This window comes from Platichthys flesus, chromosome 14, assembly GCF_949316205.1.
Source record: "Platichthys flesus chromosome 14, fPlaFle2.1, whole genome shotgun sequence".
Classification (NCBI taxonomy): domain Eukaryota; kingdom Metazoa; phylum Chordata; class Actinopteri; order Pleuronectiformes; family Pleuronectidae; genus Platichthys; species Platichthys flesus.
Window position 1 is genome coordinate 17,061,002 of NC_084958.1, and position 14,636 is coordinate 17,075,637.

At 41.5% G+C, this 14,636-nt stretch overlaps 2 protein-coding genes across 3 annotated transcripts; both read left to right on the forward strand.

Moving 5' to 3' along the window:
- Positions 1-1,006: 1,006 nt before the first annotated feature.
- higd1a (HIG1 hypoxia inducible domain family, member 1A) lies at positions 1,007-3,972 on the forward strand. 2 transcript variants are annotated; one of them, XM_062404549.1, is made up of 4 exons: positions 1,007-1,247; positions 1,727-1,801; positions 2,025-2,159; positions 3,007-3,972. In XM_062404549.1, exons 2-4 carry the CDS (start codon positions 1,732-1,734, stop codon positions 3,075-3,077), a joined length of 276 nt encoding a protein of 91 aa, XP_062260533.1. In that variant the 5' UTR covers positions 1,007-1,247; positions 1,727-1,731; the 3' UTR covers positions 3,078-3,972. The 2 variants fall into 2 exon arrangements, with proteins under 2 accessions (XP_062260533.1, XP_062260534.1); XM_062404550.1 differs by lacking the exon at positions 1,007-1,247 and adding an exon at positions 1,261-1,634.
- Positions 3,973-5,319: 1,347 nt separating this feature from the next.
- On the forward strand, positions 5,320-14,176 carry ccdc13 (coiled-coil domain containing 13). Its single transcript, XM_062404570.1, has 15 exons — positions 5,320-5,532; positions 6,609-6,799; positions 6,927-7,075; positions 7,156-7,298; positions 7,399-7,482; positions 7,576-7,689; positions 7,780-7,884; positions 8,385-8,555; positions 8,640-8,816; positions 9,313-9,522; positions 9,706-9,794; positions 10,040-10,102; positions 10,234-10,365; positions 11,189-11,299; positions 13,426-14,176. The coding sequence occupies exons 1-15, from the start codon at positions 5,335-5,337 to the stop codon at positions 13,433-13,435; spliced, it is 1,947 nt and encodes a 648-aa protein (XP_062260554.1). The 5' UTR covers positions 5,320-5,334; the 3' UTR covers positions 13,436-14,176.
- Positions 14,177-14,636: the final 460 nt, after the last annotated feature.

The following is a 14,636-nucleotide window of genomic DNA, read 5'->3' on the forward strand; positions in this document are numbered from 1 at the left end:
GTAAAAAAAAAAAAGCGGTCTCTCATCTTACTCTATATTTGCAGTAAACAGAAACTACAAATGCTACAGATTTGCTGTGACTTTAAGAATCTGGTGGGGATAAGGCTCACAAGATGACAAAATACATGAGGTAATGATTTCCAAACATCAACCAATCTAGCACATTGTTTTGTAAATGAATGTAATTTACCACTTCCTGTACCACTTGTCCACAACCTAACTCAGAGCAGTTGCAGGCAACACAATAAAAATACAGTTGAGACTCACACACATTAAATATTTATGCACGTCTGTAACAGTAAAGCTACAAAAGGCAAAGCTCTGCCAAGTGGACTGTAGGGATTGCACACAGGGATCCCGATCGATGTCCTCGTTTCAAATATCAGTGTAGAGGGCTGAGAAGACTCTCAAATTGTTACGGTTAGTTTTGTCTTTATTTCATTGTTCATCTTTTAAAAGTAGTAAAAGAATCAAAATAATATCGCCAAAACTTATCTGAACTGGTCATGTTGTCTGATTTACTACTCTACATTGTCATCTGTTTGCTCTGTTGGTTTCCTTTATACAGAGCACCACCTACTGGTTCTAACACCTCATTGGAAACTTGCAAAAGAAGCAACAGCGGAGCTGTATGTGAAATAAACAGCTTTTTAATGTTTGGTGAAGATGTTAATTCATAGAAAGAAGAGAATATGAATTGCAACATGTGAATGTTTTTATGTTATAGATTAAATGGTTCTTATGTGAAGAGGGACCTCAAAACCAAATCTCTCCATGGGCCCAAAAAAGCCTAAATATGGCCCTGACAGCAAAGGTAAGAAGAGCATATGACACAGCAACGTCAGGTGTCTCTAAGGTCGTCTTCGACAAAATACGTTACTCCGCCTAGTGTTCTGGCGGAGAATTGCTTTATAACACGCGCAACCCTTGGAGAACTATAAACCAAAACGAGTCCGTCGATGCAACTGCGTGGCCAGCCGCGGTTGCAGTCGCAGGACTATAATTGGCCCGGGCCTCGACATTTCCAAGTTGAGTTTCTTATGTCACATTTTCTCCTGTGGCGCGAACGCAGCACGCTCGTGATGGCCTGATGACGTAGGACCTGCGTGCACCGCTGGTTACATCACGGAGCCGGCGCATTACTTCCTGCTGATGCGAAGTGCGATCTGAAAAGACTCGTAAAGAGAAAACCGACACGGATACTTTCCCTCGCAGCTGATTCGGCCAGACTCACTTGAACCAAACAGGTAAGCGTCGGGATCGTGTGGGTGATCGATCAGCTGTTAGGACTGAAATCCTCTCTGGGCTCATTTATTCTCACACGTTCTTCTCTAATATGACATGCGCTCGGGAACTGTAAACCACTTTAAATGGCTGCTACTGTTTGATTATACATGTACAGCGGTTGGTGGATGTGACAGTGTGTAGAACTTGCAGTTATTTAGGCCTTTAAAAGAGGAGGAGACTCGGCTCTGCCCTTCATGTGTAACCTCTGAGCTCTTCACGTGGGATCAACCACAGGTCAGAACAGAGCGATACAAACTTGAAGAGTATCGATCAGTATCGATTGGTAAAACATTAAGACGATCCAGAGGCGAAGTTTAGGTTTATAGTGAGAACTCAATCCCTTTTGAGTGCGCTAGCATGCTATGGTATCTTGGAGTATATAAGTTGAATATTTGAACATATGTATATATACTATTGAACTTTTTCCTCGTCTTTTCAGTCAGGATGTCCACCTACACTGAGAATGAGTCCAAGTTCATGCGGAAGGCCAAGGAGAATCCATTTGTTCCAGTGGGTGAGTACATGCTGTGCCCTCATGATTACATCATAAAGAGACCATTAGTTAGATATACTCACATTCAACTTAGCATCTTCAAATTAAAGTAGAAGTGTGTTTATCGTTGAAGAGTGATCTGTGTGGAACCCCCTTGTCCGCACATATCTGTGTTAAGAGTCAACACACCCCGGTTTTGTTGTGGTTATTGTGGATTGAACTTTTCTTTTCTGGCTCCTTGCAGGACTAGCAGGGTTCTTCGCCATCGTCGGGTACAGACTGATCAAGATGAAGAGTCGAGGAGACACTAAAATGTCAGTGCACCTGATCCACATGCGAGTAGCTGCTCAGGGCTTTGTGGTGGGAGCCATGACTCTTGGTACGTAACCTGTGGTTAGCTAATGGTTTCAGTTTGTACCATAATGCTTTTATTAAAGCCCTGATTTGGACGAACACTCATTACCAAAGTTATATGAAATGAATATTAACACAGAGGGGGATGTGTCAAATATCTGATTACATCTTTGCTATATGGTGTCAGTTTATTTTTAACCCAGTTACATGTTTTTGAGTCGTAGTGGTTTGTTCAATGGAGTATCAGGGCCGTATATTAGAGCTGTTGAGTCGTAATGGGGGAGGAAGTCGTAATAATATGGGAATAAAGTTGTAATGCAATGAGGAAAAGGTCCTAAAGATTTTAGGAAATAAGCAGCAAGGGGAACGCCTGACTGGCCAAAGATCCAGTGTTGGCCTTCCATTCCTCCTCCACAACATCAGTCCTTTTCCTCCAAATCTGCTTGGTTCCTTCTTCAGAATAGAGAATGACTCAACAAAATGCTGCACATCTGTCACTTTAGAACAGACAGCAGACGGATCTTCTGATATTTCCTCTGTAAAATGACATGTGCTCTGAAATTATAACTCTACATATGACTTTTTTTCGTGTGATGTTATAAACGTATGACTTAAAAATGCAATGTGATTCCTGTAATCTCCATTGATTTAAATTCACTTAAAATGGCCCTGATACTCGTATGTTTGGAAGAACACTCACCAAAATTTTGTATAATATATGGATTAAAATATCAAGCAGGATTTTGCCTGGTTCCATTCTGACCACTTTAACTTGTCAATGATAAAGTCTGAGCTGCAATATTCGTCTGATCTGCTGCTCAGTAGATGTGAAACCTTTCATTTAACTCATTCCCGTGTTGCTCTGTTTGCAGGAGTCCTATATTCGATGTACAGGGATTACATCGTAAAGCCCAGAGAACTGAAAGCGGCGGAAAACAAGTGAACCCGGCCTCCTACACTGGTTCTATGTCCCTTAATATATACCTCATGTTAAGGTGTGTAGAGTGTTATCTTCACAGGTGCATCATATCCTTTGTATGGACGTACCCCTTCAGCAGCTCACTCCTACTGTAAATAGATATAATTTATTGACTACAGTTCTGAACTTGTAAGTAGTACCCAGCTACCACTTCTGTGTTGAGAGTGAGGTTTACTGGTCTCAGCTGTGAACACTGGTCCCTCTGTGTGGGTTTGTGGATATAAACCAGCCGGTTTGATAAGTCTGGGGTTTTTTTTTGCCTCTTAACTTGAGTAAATTAGTTTTTTAGAAAATGTAGCATATTTGAAAACAGTGTGAGCAGGTTGGATCTGGATTAAAAGCAAACAGAGATACCAGGATGATGATCATTGTATTTTCCTTTATTTCTGTGTTCTTGAAGGATCCAATTTGGGGATGTTTTGCCAAACGAAATGCTTGTTTGCACTGTAGCCTTTTAAAACAAAGAAAAGAAAGGCATCTTGAGGAAGACGTTGACAGCACTGGCCCGAGCTCTCACATTCATAAAACTATTAGAAGACAAGCCGTTTTTTGGATCACCATAGCATCACTCCATAAAACATCTTTTGAATAATCACAAGAAAATGTAAAAAGAAAAAAGTAAGCCATCTTCAAACCATTAATGTAAAATATATAGTTTTGTAAGAATTGATTGTAAAGGCCACGTCTTTTTTTTCGAATTTCTCTCATGTATTGATGAAGAGTCCAGTATTTCCCATGGTCTTTTGAGACCTACAGTATAAACCAACTGAAATCCAACCTACAGATTGTGCAGTATGATATCATGTCTGCTTGAATACACGCCTTGTTAAGTTTTAAATAAAGTGGAGTTTTGAATGTTGTGTGCAAATACAGAAGAAAGTTATTTTTTGATATTTGTTTCTTTTCTTTTTCTCTCGAAAATGTTTGTCGTGAGTTCTTTTTAAGCTGTATTACTAGCAGTGGTAATAATAATAATAATGATAGATTTAAATGTTACCGTCTTTTACCGATCATTTACCAGAGATACAGTAGGTGTCCAAGAAAGTCCAAACAATAAAACTATTGCATATGTTTGAACATGACCCTTCCACTCCCATCAAAGAAAAGCCTCCTGTTCTCTGTAACTGACAGGTCAATGTTTTATTGAATTACATCCCTGTGTGTTGAGCAAATCCAGTAAACGGCTGAGTCATTGTGGCTCTGCAGTCCTGGCAGTGACGAACGTTCCTCACAACAGAGAAAACGGTGACACCTGTGCTCCAGTTCGTCTTGTGCAACTGTCATTTGTTGACGCACTCAATGGTTTTGCCAGTTCTTTTAGTTTATTTGTAATGTGTAATGTGTCTGTTTTCTGCGAAACTAAGACACAGAACAAATAAATAACTGAATCTGAGAATCTTGTGTCCTAAACCCACAACACTACCTCCTGCAGTAGTGTCCTAGTAATGCATGACAGGGTGAAGTAACACAATATTGTCTTCATATGTCTGTAGGAAATCAACCAAACTAGGGGCCTGGGCAGGACTTGTTTGCATAAATTTTCTAAAAACGGCGGTTTTCTGTGAAAAGTATTTATATATTTTCTATATAATGTTAAATTATTTGTATAATATTACTTTTAGGCTCTCTTCCTTACACACAAGGCTGTGAATGAGCTGGAACTGAGTTACATAGCTGATTCTCTAGTTACCTTTCAGATGACTGAGATCCTCTGCAGCAAATCTAGAGGTTGCCAACAACATCCAAAAGACAATCTGAGACGCAGCTTTTGTAAACTTTGCTCCAAAATTGTGGAACAGTCCGCCGCTACATATCAGAGAAGCTAGTTCAGTAAAGGTTTCTAAAAGAGAACTTTGACTTGACTTCAGCCTTTAAATTGATCTTTAACTTGTCCACACTCCTGTGCTTTTGTAATTTGTATCACTTTCTTTCTTTTCTGTTTTCTGTTATCTCTTCTTTTCTTTTACATATTTGCTATGTCACCTAAAATATGTTCACTCATATGAATTACATTTGAATATGTTTTTATTTTATCTTTAATGTATGTGAAGCTCTTTGGGCTGCATTTCTTGTATGAAAGGTGCAATATTATATAATATATTATATCAATATAACCTCAACGTTTTTATGTAAGATAACTCAAAGCTCCCATTTATTTATTTTTTAATAAAATCGAGGTGGGACGAAGACCCGCTCTTCCTCTGCCTCTCATTGGTCCACCATGGAGACTCTCACCAATCATCACTCAGCGTGCCTAAACCAACCAAGAGGCAGCTATCAGAGTGACAGGGGAGGGGCGGGACTTCATTCTTGCTCCCGCGAGATCTCAGTCTTTGGAGGACCGCTGCCATGGACACGGAGACGCCGCAGTCAATGGGGAAGCTGCTTCACTTTCGTTCACCACGTAACTGAACCACAGGTGAGGTCACAATTTAATCTGTGCTGTTCTCTTTGTTATCTCAGAGAAACCTGCGGCGTATATTCACTATTAACTTCAACACTATCTCACTAATTGCTTTGCACGTCGGTTACTGGCAATTACTGGTGTTTTGCTTAAAGCTCTGGAGGCAGATTGAACCTGTTGCGCTGGATTCACACCAACAGTCATCAGCAGCGCTCGAGAGCTTTAATGTCTCTGTAGGATAGCAACTGTCATCTGGCTCTGCTGTCCCTTTCACTGCCATTAACACAAATTCAAACTCATTAGTAACCGTGTATTGTGACTTTTCCTCCCAGATCAACACAACAACACAACAAACGATGGAGTATCCTAGTAAATGTGAAAGAAATACAACTCAAGCTGTTCTATGTGCAGCCTTTACAAACCCCACAATGTGTTGAGGATATCATGAAAATCCCTTTTTATTTATAAGTATAGACAACATATGTACTTTCTATTTATTATTATTTATTTTATTTGATTAGGACAGTGCACATTAATCAATATGTCAGCCAGAGCATCAATATAAATATGCGGGAGTTAGCTTAATTGCTAATTTTCATCCGTTGTCCTAAGGCAAGTCAAGAACATAAAAACAACATACCAGTATACAAAATAGATTAAAAAAACACTTTTACACACAAAATAGGTCCCCATATCAAGAGTCCATGTTAAAAAATTAGAATGACCAAAGGTTACATATGAGAGCAGGTCTGGCTTGCTACTAACCACTGTTTAAGGTTTTTTCTAAAGGTGGTGTAAGTGGCACAGTCTCTAACATGTGTTGGTAATATATTCCAGGACTGTGTTCCTCTGATGGACACCACCATTTGACCAAATTTGGTCTTGCGGCGTTGTATTTCGCAGTCACCTCTAGTTAGTGCTCGTGTATTTATTGTAGGGGATTTCTTCTTTATAAAATTGTGTAATGGTGGAGGGGCTAGACCGTTCAGAACCTTAAAGATTAGAGAGACATCCAAAAACAGCTGAAAACTCATTGATATCTATCCATCATCTCCCACCGTTATTCTCTGCTCATGGTGTACGTGTCGCAGATCATGGCCCGCTGTGACGAGCTGGACGAGTTGCGGCTTCAGTTCCAAACGCTGCAGAAGCAGCAGGAGAAGCGAAAGCTGGACAGGAGAATGGAGAAAGAACCGGATAAGCTTAATGTGGAGGTTACACAGGAGGATTCGGGCGTGTTGAAACAAGACATTCAGGCAGACCACCGGCCTGCTTACAAAAAGTGAGGATGAATTAAATGTGCTTTTCCTCAGGGGCAGCATACATGTCTTAGGGAGTTACTTGAGGTTTGGAATCTTCACCCTCTGCATAATCAATCTTTGTTTTTGACCTTGATTACCTTCCCATAGACATGTGCCAGACGACGAGCCGAATTTGCTTGATGAGCTGCGAGAGCTCAAAGATGAAAATGGTCGTCTCTTCAAACTCCTCGGAGAAAAGGATTTTGAGATTAAACACCTCAGGAGGAAAAGAGAAGAAGAACGACTGGCCCTAGCAGGTGTAGATGCAAAAACCATAAACTTGTGACACACCCCAGAGATGATTACATGTGCTCACACCGTGTGTCTTCGTCCTCAGGCACGTCGGGCTTGGCGGGCGACGCAGCAGCCACCAGGATTGTTGACCTGTCCAAGAAGAACAGGGAGCTGAACGCTGAGATCGAGAGAGAAAAGACCAGGTCCAAGCAAAACAGCAACAGAATCAAAGAGCTTGAGAAAGAGGTGACAAAGTCTGGTGTCATTTAATCTGATTTATCGGATGAAGGTTTGTTAAAGTTCACAATAATTAAAGATCATTCTAATGTTGTGCTCCTTCCCCTAGCTACAGTCTGCGTTGGCGCACTCTCCCCCTGGGCAAAGCACAGACACAAAATCCCAGATAAAAAGATTATCAGAAGACTGTGAGGTAATTATTAAAGAAGATGCAGTAAAAAATAACATTTCCTAACTACGATTGCAATCAAATCTAAAATGGTTTATCATTTGATCGCAAACGCAGGAAAATCCAGCGGTGAAATCGCTGCAGGAGAAATTAGCCGCAGCCAAACTGAGATCGGCTGAATGTCGAAACCAGGTCCAGTCCCTCAAACAGGAGTTGAAAGTAGCTCAGAAGGTAGAATCTTCTTTTTTTTTTTTCTTCAGCCCGAGTGGCAGATCATGCAATGACCGCTATGTTCTAAAATCTGTTCTTCTGTTGCTGCAGGTTTTAATCAGTGAGGTTGGAGAGGAGGTCAACCTTCAGCAATTACTGAGCTGCCCGGGGAGCTTCAGAGGTCGCGCTCAACAGATACTGGTTCTTCAGACGAAGGTGAGGCTGAATTAAAGGATCTCCTCAATCGTGATTTGCTCCTCAACGTTAAGCGACGCGGTTAATCACATTAACAGAGGGCTTTTCAGAGCCTCTAACACATGATTGCTGATTAGGGCTGGCAGGATATTTTTTGAAAATATAAACAAATAATAATGACATTGTCACTAGTAATTTCAATTGTATTAATTACATCAGTCAGTTTGGTGTTTTGGCAAGTTTATTACACATTCATTATTCCAAAAATACCACTAATAATAATATTTACAAGGGAAGTGCAGATCCACTTATGGTCAGAACAATGGTGGATATATATTCCCATTATTATTACCATAATAATCATTTTAGATGCACAGTATTGATTTGCACAACATGAGCATCATTGGCACAATATCAATAATTCATGTTTTTAAAATTGGACAATAAAATGTAAAATCATAAAAATCGGGCTGTTGCACAAGCCGTGTAAAAGACATAGATGGATTGACCTTGTTCCACAGGTGCGCGAACTCGAGCAGCAGCTGAACCAGTCGACTCAGCGGCGACAGCCAAGCGTCCTGAGTGTGGAGGACGAGTTCCTGGGCCCGGGGGTCCTTCTGAAGACCCCTCCTCAAGAGAGGAACCTCAGCTACATCCGCTCCATGGAGAAGGAGAAGAGGGAGGCGTTTGAGGTGCGTATACATATGTTATAAACAGGATTTATTGAACTGAAATATGATTTTGTTAATGTAGCGAGGCCTTGCTCTCTTACACAGCGAATCTCAGTGGAGTATGAGAACCTCAAGAAAGACCACGAGGATGGGAAGAAAAAGATGGAAGCCTCTAAAGCCAGGAACAAATCTCTGTCTGCTGAGATGAAAACTCTGAAGGTCCAAGTTTCCACCCTGCTGGAGAAGGGGAAACACGACAATGAGCTTGTGGATGCTTTGCTGGTAAGGAACTACACACAAGAAAATATCTACAGAAAGATTAAATATACAGTTACGTACAGACACACTTTAGTATTTCTTCATTTTAAAGTAGCTGTTTTGAAAGAATTACTAAACTTTTAATAATGTATATAATCGATGATAATTTCAGCAGAAAAAAAATGACCTGTTTTCAGTTTAACCACTTTACAATATGGGGTTAATTCTGGAGAATTTAACAGGTTTTCATTTGCTCGAAACATTGTGGGCAACAAAATTCAAACAGCTGTGAGTTTCAGTAATACATTTAAAGGGCAATAGTTAGATTATGGTTTATTTGATACACAATTCAGTTTTGATCCACAGAACAAAGAAGGCTAAATATTGAGGGATTCCACGTTACATTTATAAGGTCCAAAAAAAGCCCAGAAGGCAGAAAGCAGCATATTCTGTGATTAGCCCAAGTTTCACCACATTGTTCTCTACAGTACCTGCTTGTTATCTCGTCTCCCTCTGGCAGAAGCAGCAGACCCAGATGCAGGAGGTGTTGAGACGGCTCAGCCGACAGCAGAGCGGCCAGAGCAAGGAGCTCCAGCAGAACCCGAGCAACTTGCGGAGCAGCGAGTCGGCAGAACACTACGCTCTCGTCCAGAACCTCAAGCAGATAGTTGCTGAGAAAGAAGAGACGATCAAAGAACTGCAGGAGGAAATCCAGCAGCTCTCCCTCCAGGTAGGGGAAAAAAGTTATTTAAATGTTTTACATTTTTACAAAATGGTCTCATTTTTTAATATGAAAGGGTATTTGAACTAATCGTCGTCATTCACACAAACCCAGTGTTTTTGTGCTGTGTCACAGATAAATTAAATATTCAGTTAAAAATCCGGTGAGGCGTTAAATGTTATTTTACAACAGGAAGAGGGAGACTCCAGCCAGAAGACCATTTGCACTGCAGGCTTTCTGCCTGAAGAGGGAGACATTAACAAGAGAATAACATCTTCAGGGTACGTGCGCTCATGGAAATCCTGCTAAACGATAATAAGAGGATTAAAATGTGATGATGTTCATTAGACTGTTATTTTACTTTCATCCTTAACTAATTTTTATTGTTGCATTTTGACAGAGATGTTAGACTGGGAAAGTAAGGGTTAATCATTTCAGCTCTGGGGACCTTTAGTCATCAGGTTATTGATTTAGTGTGGTGCCTCAGTCAATTGTGTGTTAATACGACTGACTGTCTTTATTCTAGTTCACTTTCTAAATTCGGTTATAAACTGGTGCTGCCTTCTGTGAAAAGCAGCTCAGAATTCAAGTAAGTGGACATAAAGCTCCTCTATTTACATTATTCCTGGGACCTTGTTATGCGTGATGATTTTACTGATTTACTATGTAGTGTCGTAATTAACAGCACAAATTATGTGTTACTTTTCCTTCTGTTCTCAGGGGTCTAGGTTCTTCAAAATGTCCCCAATGCTCAGCCGATGTCAGTTCCCTCATGACCCAGTGTAGTGAATACAAAGTCCTCTGTGTGGAGAAGGACAGACTCTCTGAGCTGGTGAACGTCCTACAGACAAAGTAATTTATACTTTTGTCTCTGCAATGTATTTTCCTGCCGGACAAATTTTTTTCCTTTCCCATGTTATCACTTAATCTTTTCATGTTAGTCCCACTCGGTGATAGAACATACATCTCTGAAGCTGATCTGTAATTTGAAAACTATATCAACTACTGATTCCAACAAAATATCACAAAAAAAAAGCAGATGGACCCTTATGTAATCATCTAGCATGAGGCTGTTCACCATTTACCTTTGTCCCTGCAAACATCCTGTGTGGGACTTAAAGAACATTTATGTGAATATAATAAACTGTCAGCTGTTTGTCTGCTGCCATTATCCTACAGATGACAGCATCCATGTACAAGTTTGTTTTGCAGCAGTCACACTGATTACCCGAAGGACTATGAATCCTTGGAATGTTTTTCCCATTTTCTTTTCACACAGCGAGTCTGACACTTTAGTGCATCAAACCTTTTCTAACTGGGTTTGAGGAAATGCTGCAACACTCCACCACAGTGACACTCTGTGGATGTATGGCCCATTGTACTGTACGTGCCTATCTCAAGGCCATGAATACTTATTGTATAGTCATTGCTCTCTGACCTCTATTTTTATTTGAACACCTTACAACATACAGGTTAGAGTTCATGTGTCTTTTAAACTAAGCAAAATGACACAAATAAGGAATCATAAATGTTGAGGAACGAGATGTAGCAAACACATTTATTTGTGCTCATTTGTTTAAGTGCATTTCTACTGACACCATCAAGATAAATTGAGCGTATGTCTATCTGAGCTAATTGGTAACTGACAGAATCTTCTTTTAATTGAATCTTCCAGAGAAAAAGATTGGACCCAGAGGTGTGCGGAGGCTGAGCACAAGTATCAGGAGGAGCGCCGCAGGATGGTGATCCTGGAGCAGCAGCTGGAGCAGACCAAATTAGATACAAAGTGAGGGTAGCTCTGGTATGGCAAGGCTTTTTTTTTTTGCGTAAATTATATACTCTGAATTTCGTCGTTGGTTGTCATGAATATACATCTCAGGATCAGTGGCTCTGAGCATTCGGATGTCAGGACTGTATAAACCACAGTAAGATTCGCGTTGCACACACGCCTCCTATGGCCAACGCTCTCTAACCCTCGCGTATGGACGACGCTGAGACTTCCACGTTGCTCTTGTTTTGTTGTCTCATGGCTGCTCATTCAGATGGGGGGGGGGGGGGAGCTCTGCAGTGACGTGATGAGACAAGTCAAGCATGTTTTCCTGCAGGCTCTGTGACAGCAGAGAGGAGACACTAACCAGGGGAGCTGGCAGGTCCCTGCTCAGCCTCACGTCCAGCTGAGCCCTACCTTCTGCTGTCACACGTGTCAAACAGCAGCCTGTAGGGTCTCCTCCTCCCCCTTGCTGCACAGACAACTCACAGATCTCCTCATCCTCCTCCTTTTTCTACTTTCGGACCGTCATCGGCAGATTATGACTCTTTCTCTGCGAGTTCGGGTGACCTCAGTTTAACCACTTGATTACCTTGAGTAGCGGGGTTTCAACCCTAATGGCTCCAGGCAGGCGTTCCTAACGATTATAGAAAAGCTTCATGCTGATAGGATATCTCCCCGTGGTTTCATATTTTGTCTGATTGCCGTTTCATAAATGTCTCTGTCACATTTAATTAAATCAATGCGTGTCTTTTTCCACTGCTGGCAACTCCAAGTGCAGCTACAGGTGTAGAGAGCAGCAATGCATGTTTTCAAGTTATTTGCGTGAACCAATGAGACGTCCAATTGAATCAATGAGAATGGAGCCAAATCTTCACCATATGTTTTGGACACATTGTTTGCCTTCACGGCTGTTACCCTCCGAGGGATTTTAGTTGTGTTGGCTCCAGATGGTCGTACGTAAACGTGTGACAGGCCAATCCAAACAGTAAACACCTCCGTTAAGTCCCCCAAAAAAGAGCTGGAATATTCCTTTTAAATATTAGTGCTAATCATTTCTGACTTGAAACCGGCTGCAGGGGAATAGTGGTTGAAAATGAATGCGGACTCAAGCTGCACAAACTCCAGCTGCAGTCCTTCCTGTGTTCCCCAGAGCACGTCACACGTATGGGATCTTAAACTCTTAATTCAGAGCTTTTTTCTTGATGTGCGTATCCCGGTGGGAGTGGCCTTAGCATTCATACAAACATTCATCCTAACATCCGAGTTATTTTCTTCCCGATGCAGCCAGAAGGATTTCAGCAGAAACACCCTCCTCTTCTCCTGCCCACCCCCCCCCCCCCCTCCTTCCACATCACGCTTAATTTAAAACCGTGGCTGAGTTAGTGTGCTGCTTCAAATACCGCACTATTTCTTCCAGTGTGCCCTGTGGGAGATTGGCAGGTCCCCATTGGACTGAGCGAGAAAGTGCCACAAGACAAAAATATCAGCGCTCGGGACAGGATGAAGAAAGCCTTTATGCTCAGGGCAACAGAAAAGGGCTTGTGTTGAATACCTCCTGGATGGAGGGGTGAGGCGCACTCCGATGTAGCGGAGGGAGATGTGTCGCTGGAGGAGCAGAGGAGATACCTGGAGCCTCACGACCACGTGCCCTGCAGGTTTTGCCAAATGTATATCAAATGTAGCAGTGTGCATCAGAAAGGTGTTGATGGAGCAAATACTTGTCACGGTCCCGAAACTGCATCTAATTCCAGGGAAAATTTTTAACTCAATAATTTGTTATTTTATATATATATATATATATATATACAACTTCACAGACAAATGAAGTCAGTTTTTATGAGCATGCAGAATATTACCCGAAGCTTTTATTTTGAACATGTGACCCATGATAGGAGCGAGGTCACAATGCCTACTTTTTTTTGCACTGAAGATTAGCACAACAACGGCTGGCTTCAGTCATTAGAGGGTGTCATCACCTCCAAATAAATTACACCCTGCCAAACAATTTTAATATTGTTTTATGAGCCGTATTACGCAGAAAGGTGTAGATTTATTCCAAAATGCCCAATAACCCACCAAACCAAACACAAACTTATGTAAACACAGCATACGTAAACAGCCTCACCTATTTGTCATTCCAGGTTTGAATGACTCCTTTCTCCATCCTTCTCCTCAGAGGTATTCCCTCGTTCTGGACCGATGCTTCCTGCAGACCATTGACTGCATCCAGAAACTAAAGTAAATAGTGGAGCTGTGAACGCAGAGGTTAAAGTTAGCCATCAGTATATGAGGGATCTGTGAACTTAAGTCAGGCCAGAAAACGGTTTGTACCTCTATGAGTCCATTCATCTCCCAGTGCCTCTCATTTACATGTAATGGAAAGAAAATAAACAGCAGAGCCCTAATGTGCTCATTTACAGTAAGTAGGAGCAGGAGAATAAGCTTTTATCTCAGCAGCGCTAAAGCAATGATAAGCACGTGTTTCTTTTTGTAAATGAAATGTCCCTGATTAAGTGTACAGGAGGAGTCTTGTTGCTGTCACCGATATCAAGGACATGGTGCACAGTGGCGCAAAATTGATGGTGACATGTTGACGAGACGAGCTCCGACAGCAGATCATCTGATCTTGATTTTGATCAGTGCCTCTTGCTCTTACTTCAACTGGCTCTTTAATTCAAAGTTATGTTTATGTGTGACAGTTGTGTGCAGTCTGGTATCATGTCAACACCGTATGATCAAGGCTTCTCTTTTTCCTTGTAATTGTGTTAAGTTTAACAATGGGTTGCATCACTCTATGGCATTGTGGTGTGTCATGTACTGTTTATCAACTGGCCTGCATCGATGCAATGTGAAGCCAAAAATCCCAATTAAACATTCACTGAAACATAAAAATCTGTGCAGAATCTTTTATAGAGTACATCTCCGGTTGTGGTTGTTACAGTAAAGCAATTTCTGTGCCTCTGGATTAACTAGAACTGCGATAAACGCAGCAGCATCCTTGCAGAGACAGCACTGTAAATTTAAATCTGACAAGTGAAAATGATTCGAAGAAATGTATTATTCTATAGAAAATCCCCCAAAAAACATCCATAATGGTGGTGGGACTGCTTCACAATACACCAGCTGTACTGTGACACATAGCAGACGTTGAGGGACAACAGTGCAAAGGCACAGGGAACAAAGTGATTCTGAAATCCCTGCTCCGAAAATTGCCACCTTCTGAAAAACCATCTGTGCCCCAAGTGGAATCCCCCCCCACCCCCAAGCAACCATCTACTGTTGCTGAAGAAAAAGATCTGTCACCCTGGACTCGCGGCTCGTCTTGCAGCCCACCCCCTTCTAACGGTAAAAC

Excerpts from the sequence above, each read along its gene's own strand:
- higd1a (XM_062404549.1), top strand. The coding sequence starts at position 1,732 with ATGTCCACCTACACTGAGAATGAGTCCAAGTTCATGCGGAAGGCCAAG. Across the intron at positions 1,802-2,024 it reads GAATCCATTTGTTCCAGTGG|GACTAGCAGGGTTCTTCGCC; the intron begins GTGAGTACATGC and ends GGCTCCTTGCAG. Across the intron at positions 2,160-3,006 it reads GGTGGGAGCCATGACTCTTG|GAGTCCTATATTCGATGTAC; the intron begins GTACGTAACCTG and ends CTCTGTTTGCAG.
- ccdc13 (XM_062404570.1), top strand. The coding sequence starts at position 5,335 with ATGGAGACTCTCACCAATCATCACTCAGCGTGCCTAAACCAACCAAGA. Across the intron at positions 7,483-7,575 it reads GATTATCAGAAGACTGTGAG|GAAAATCCAGCGGTGAAATC; the intron begins GTAATTATTAAA and ends TCGCAAACGCAG. Across the intron at positions 8,817-9,312 it reads AGCTTGTGGATGCTTTGCTG|AAGCAGCAGACCCAGATGCA; the intron begins GTAAGGAACTAC and ends TCCCTCTGGCAG.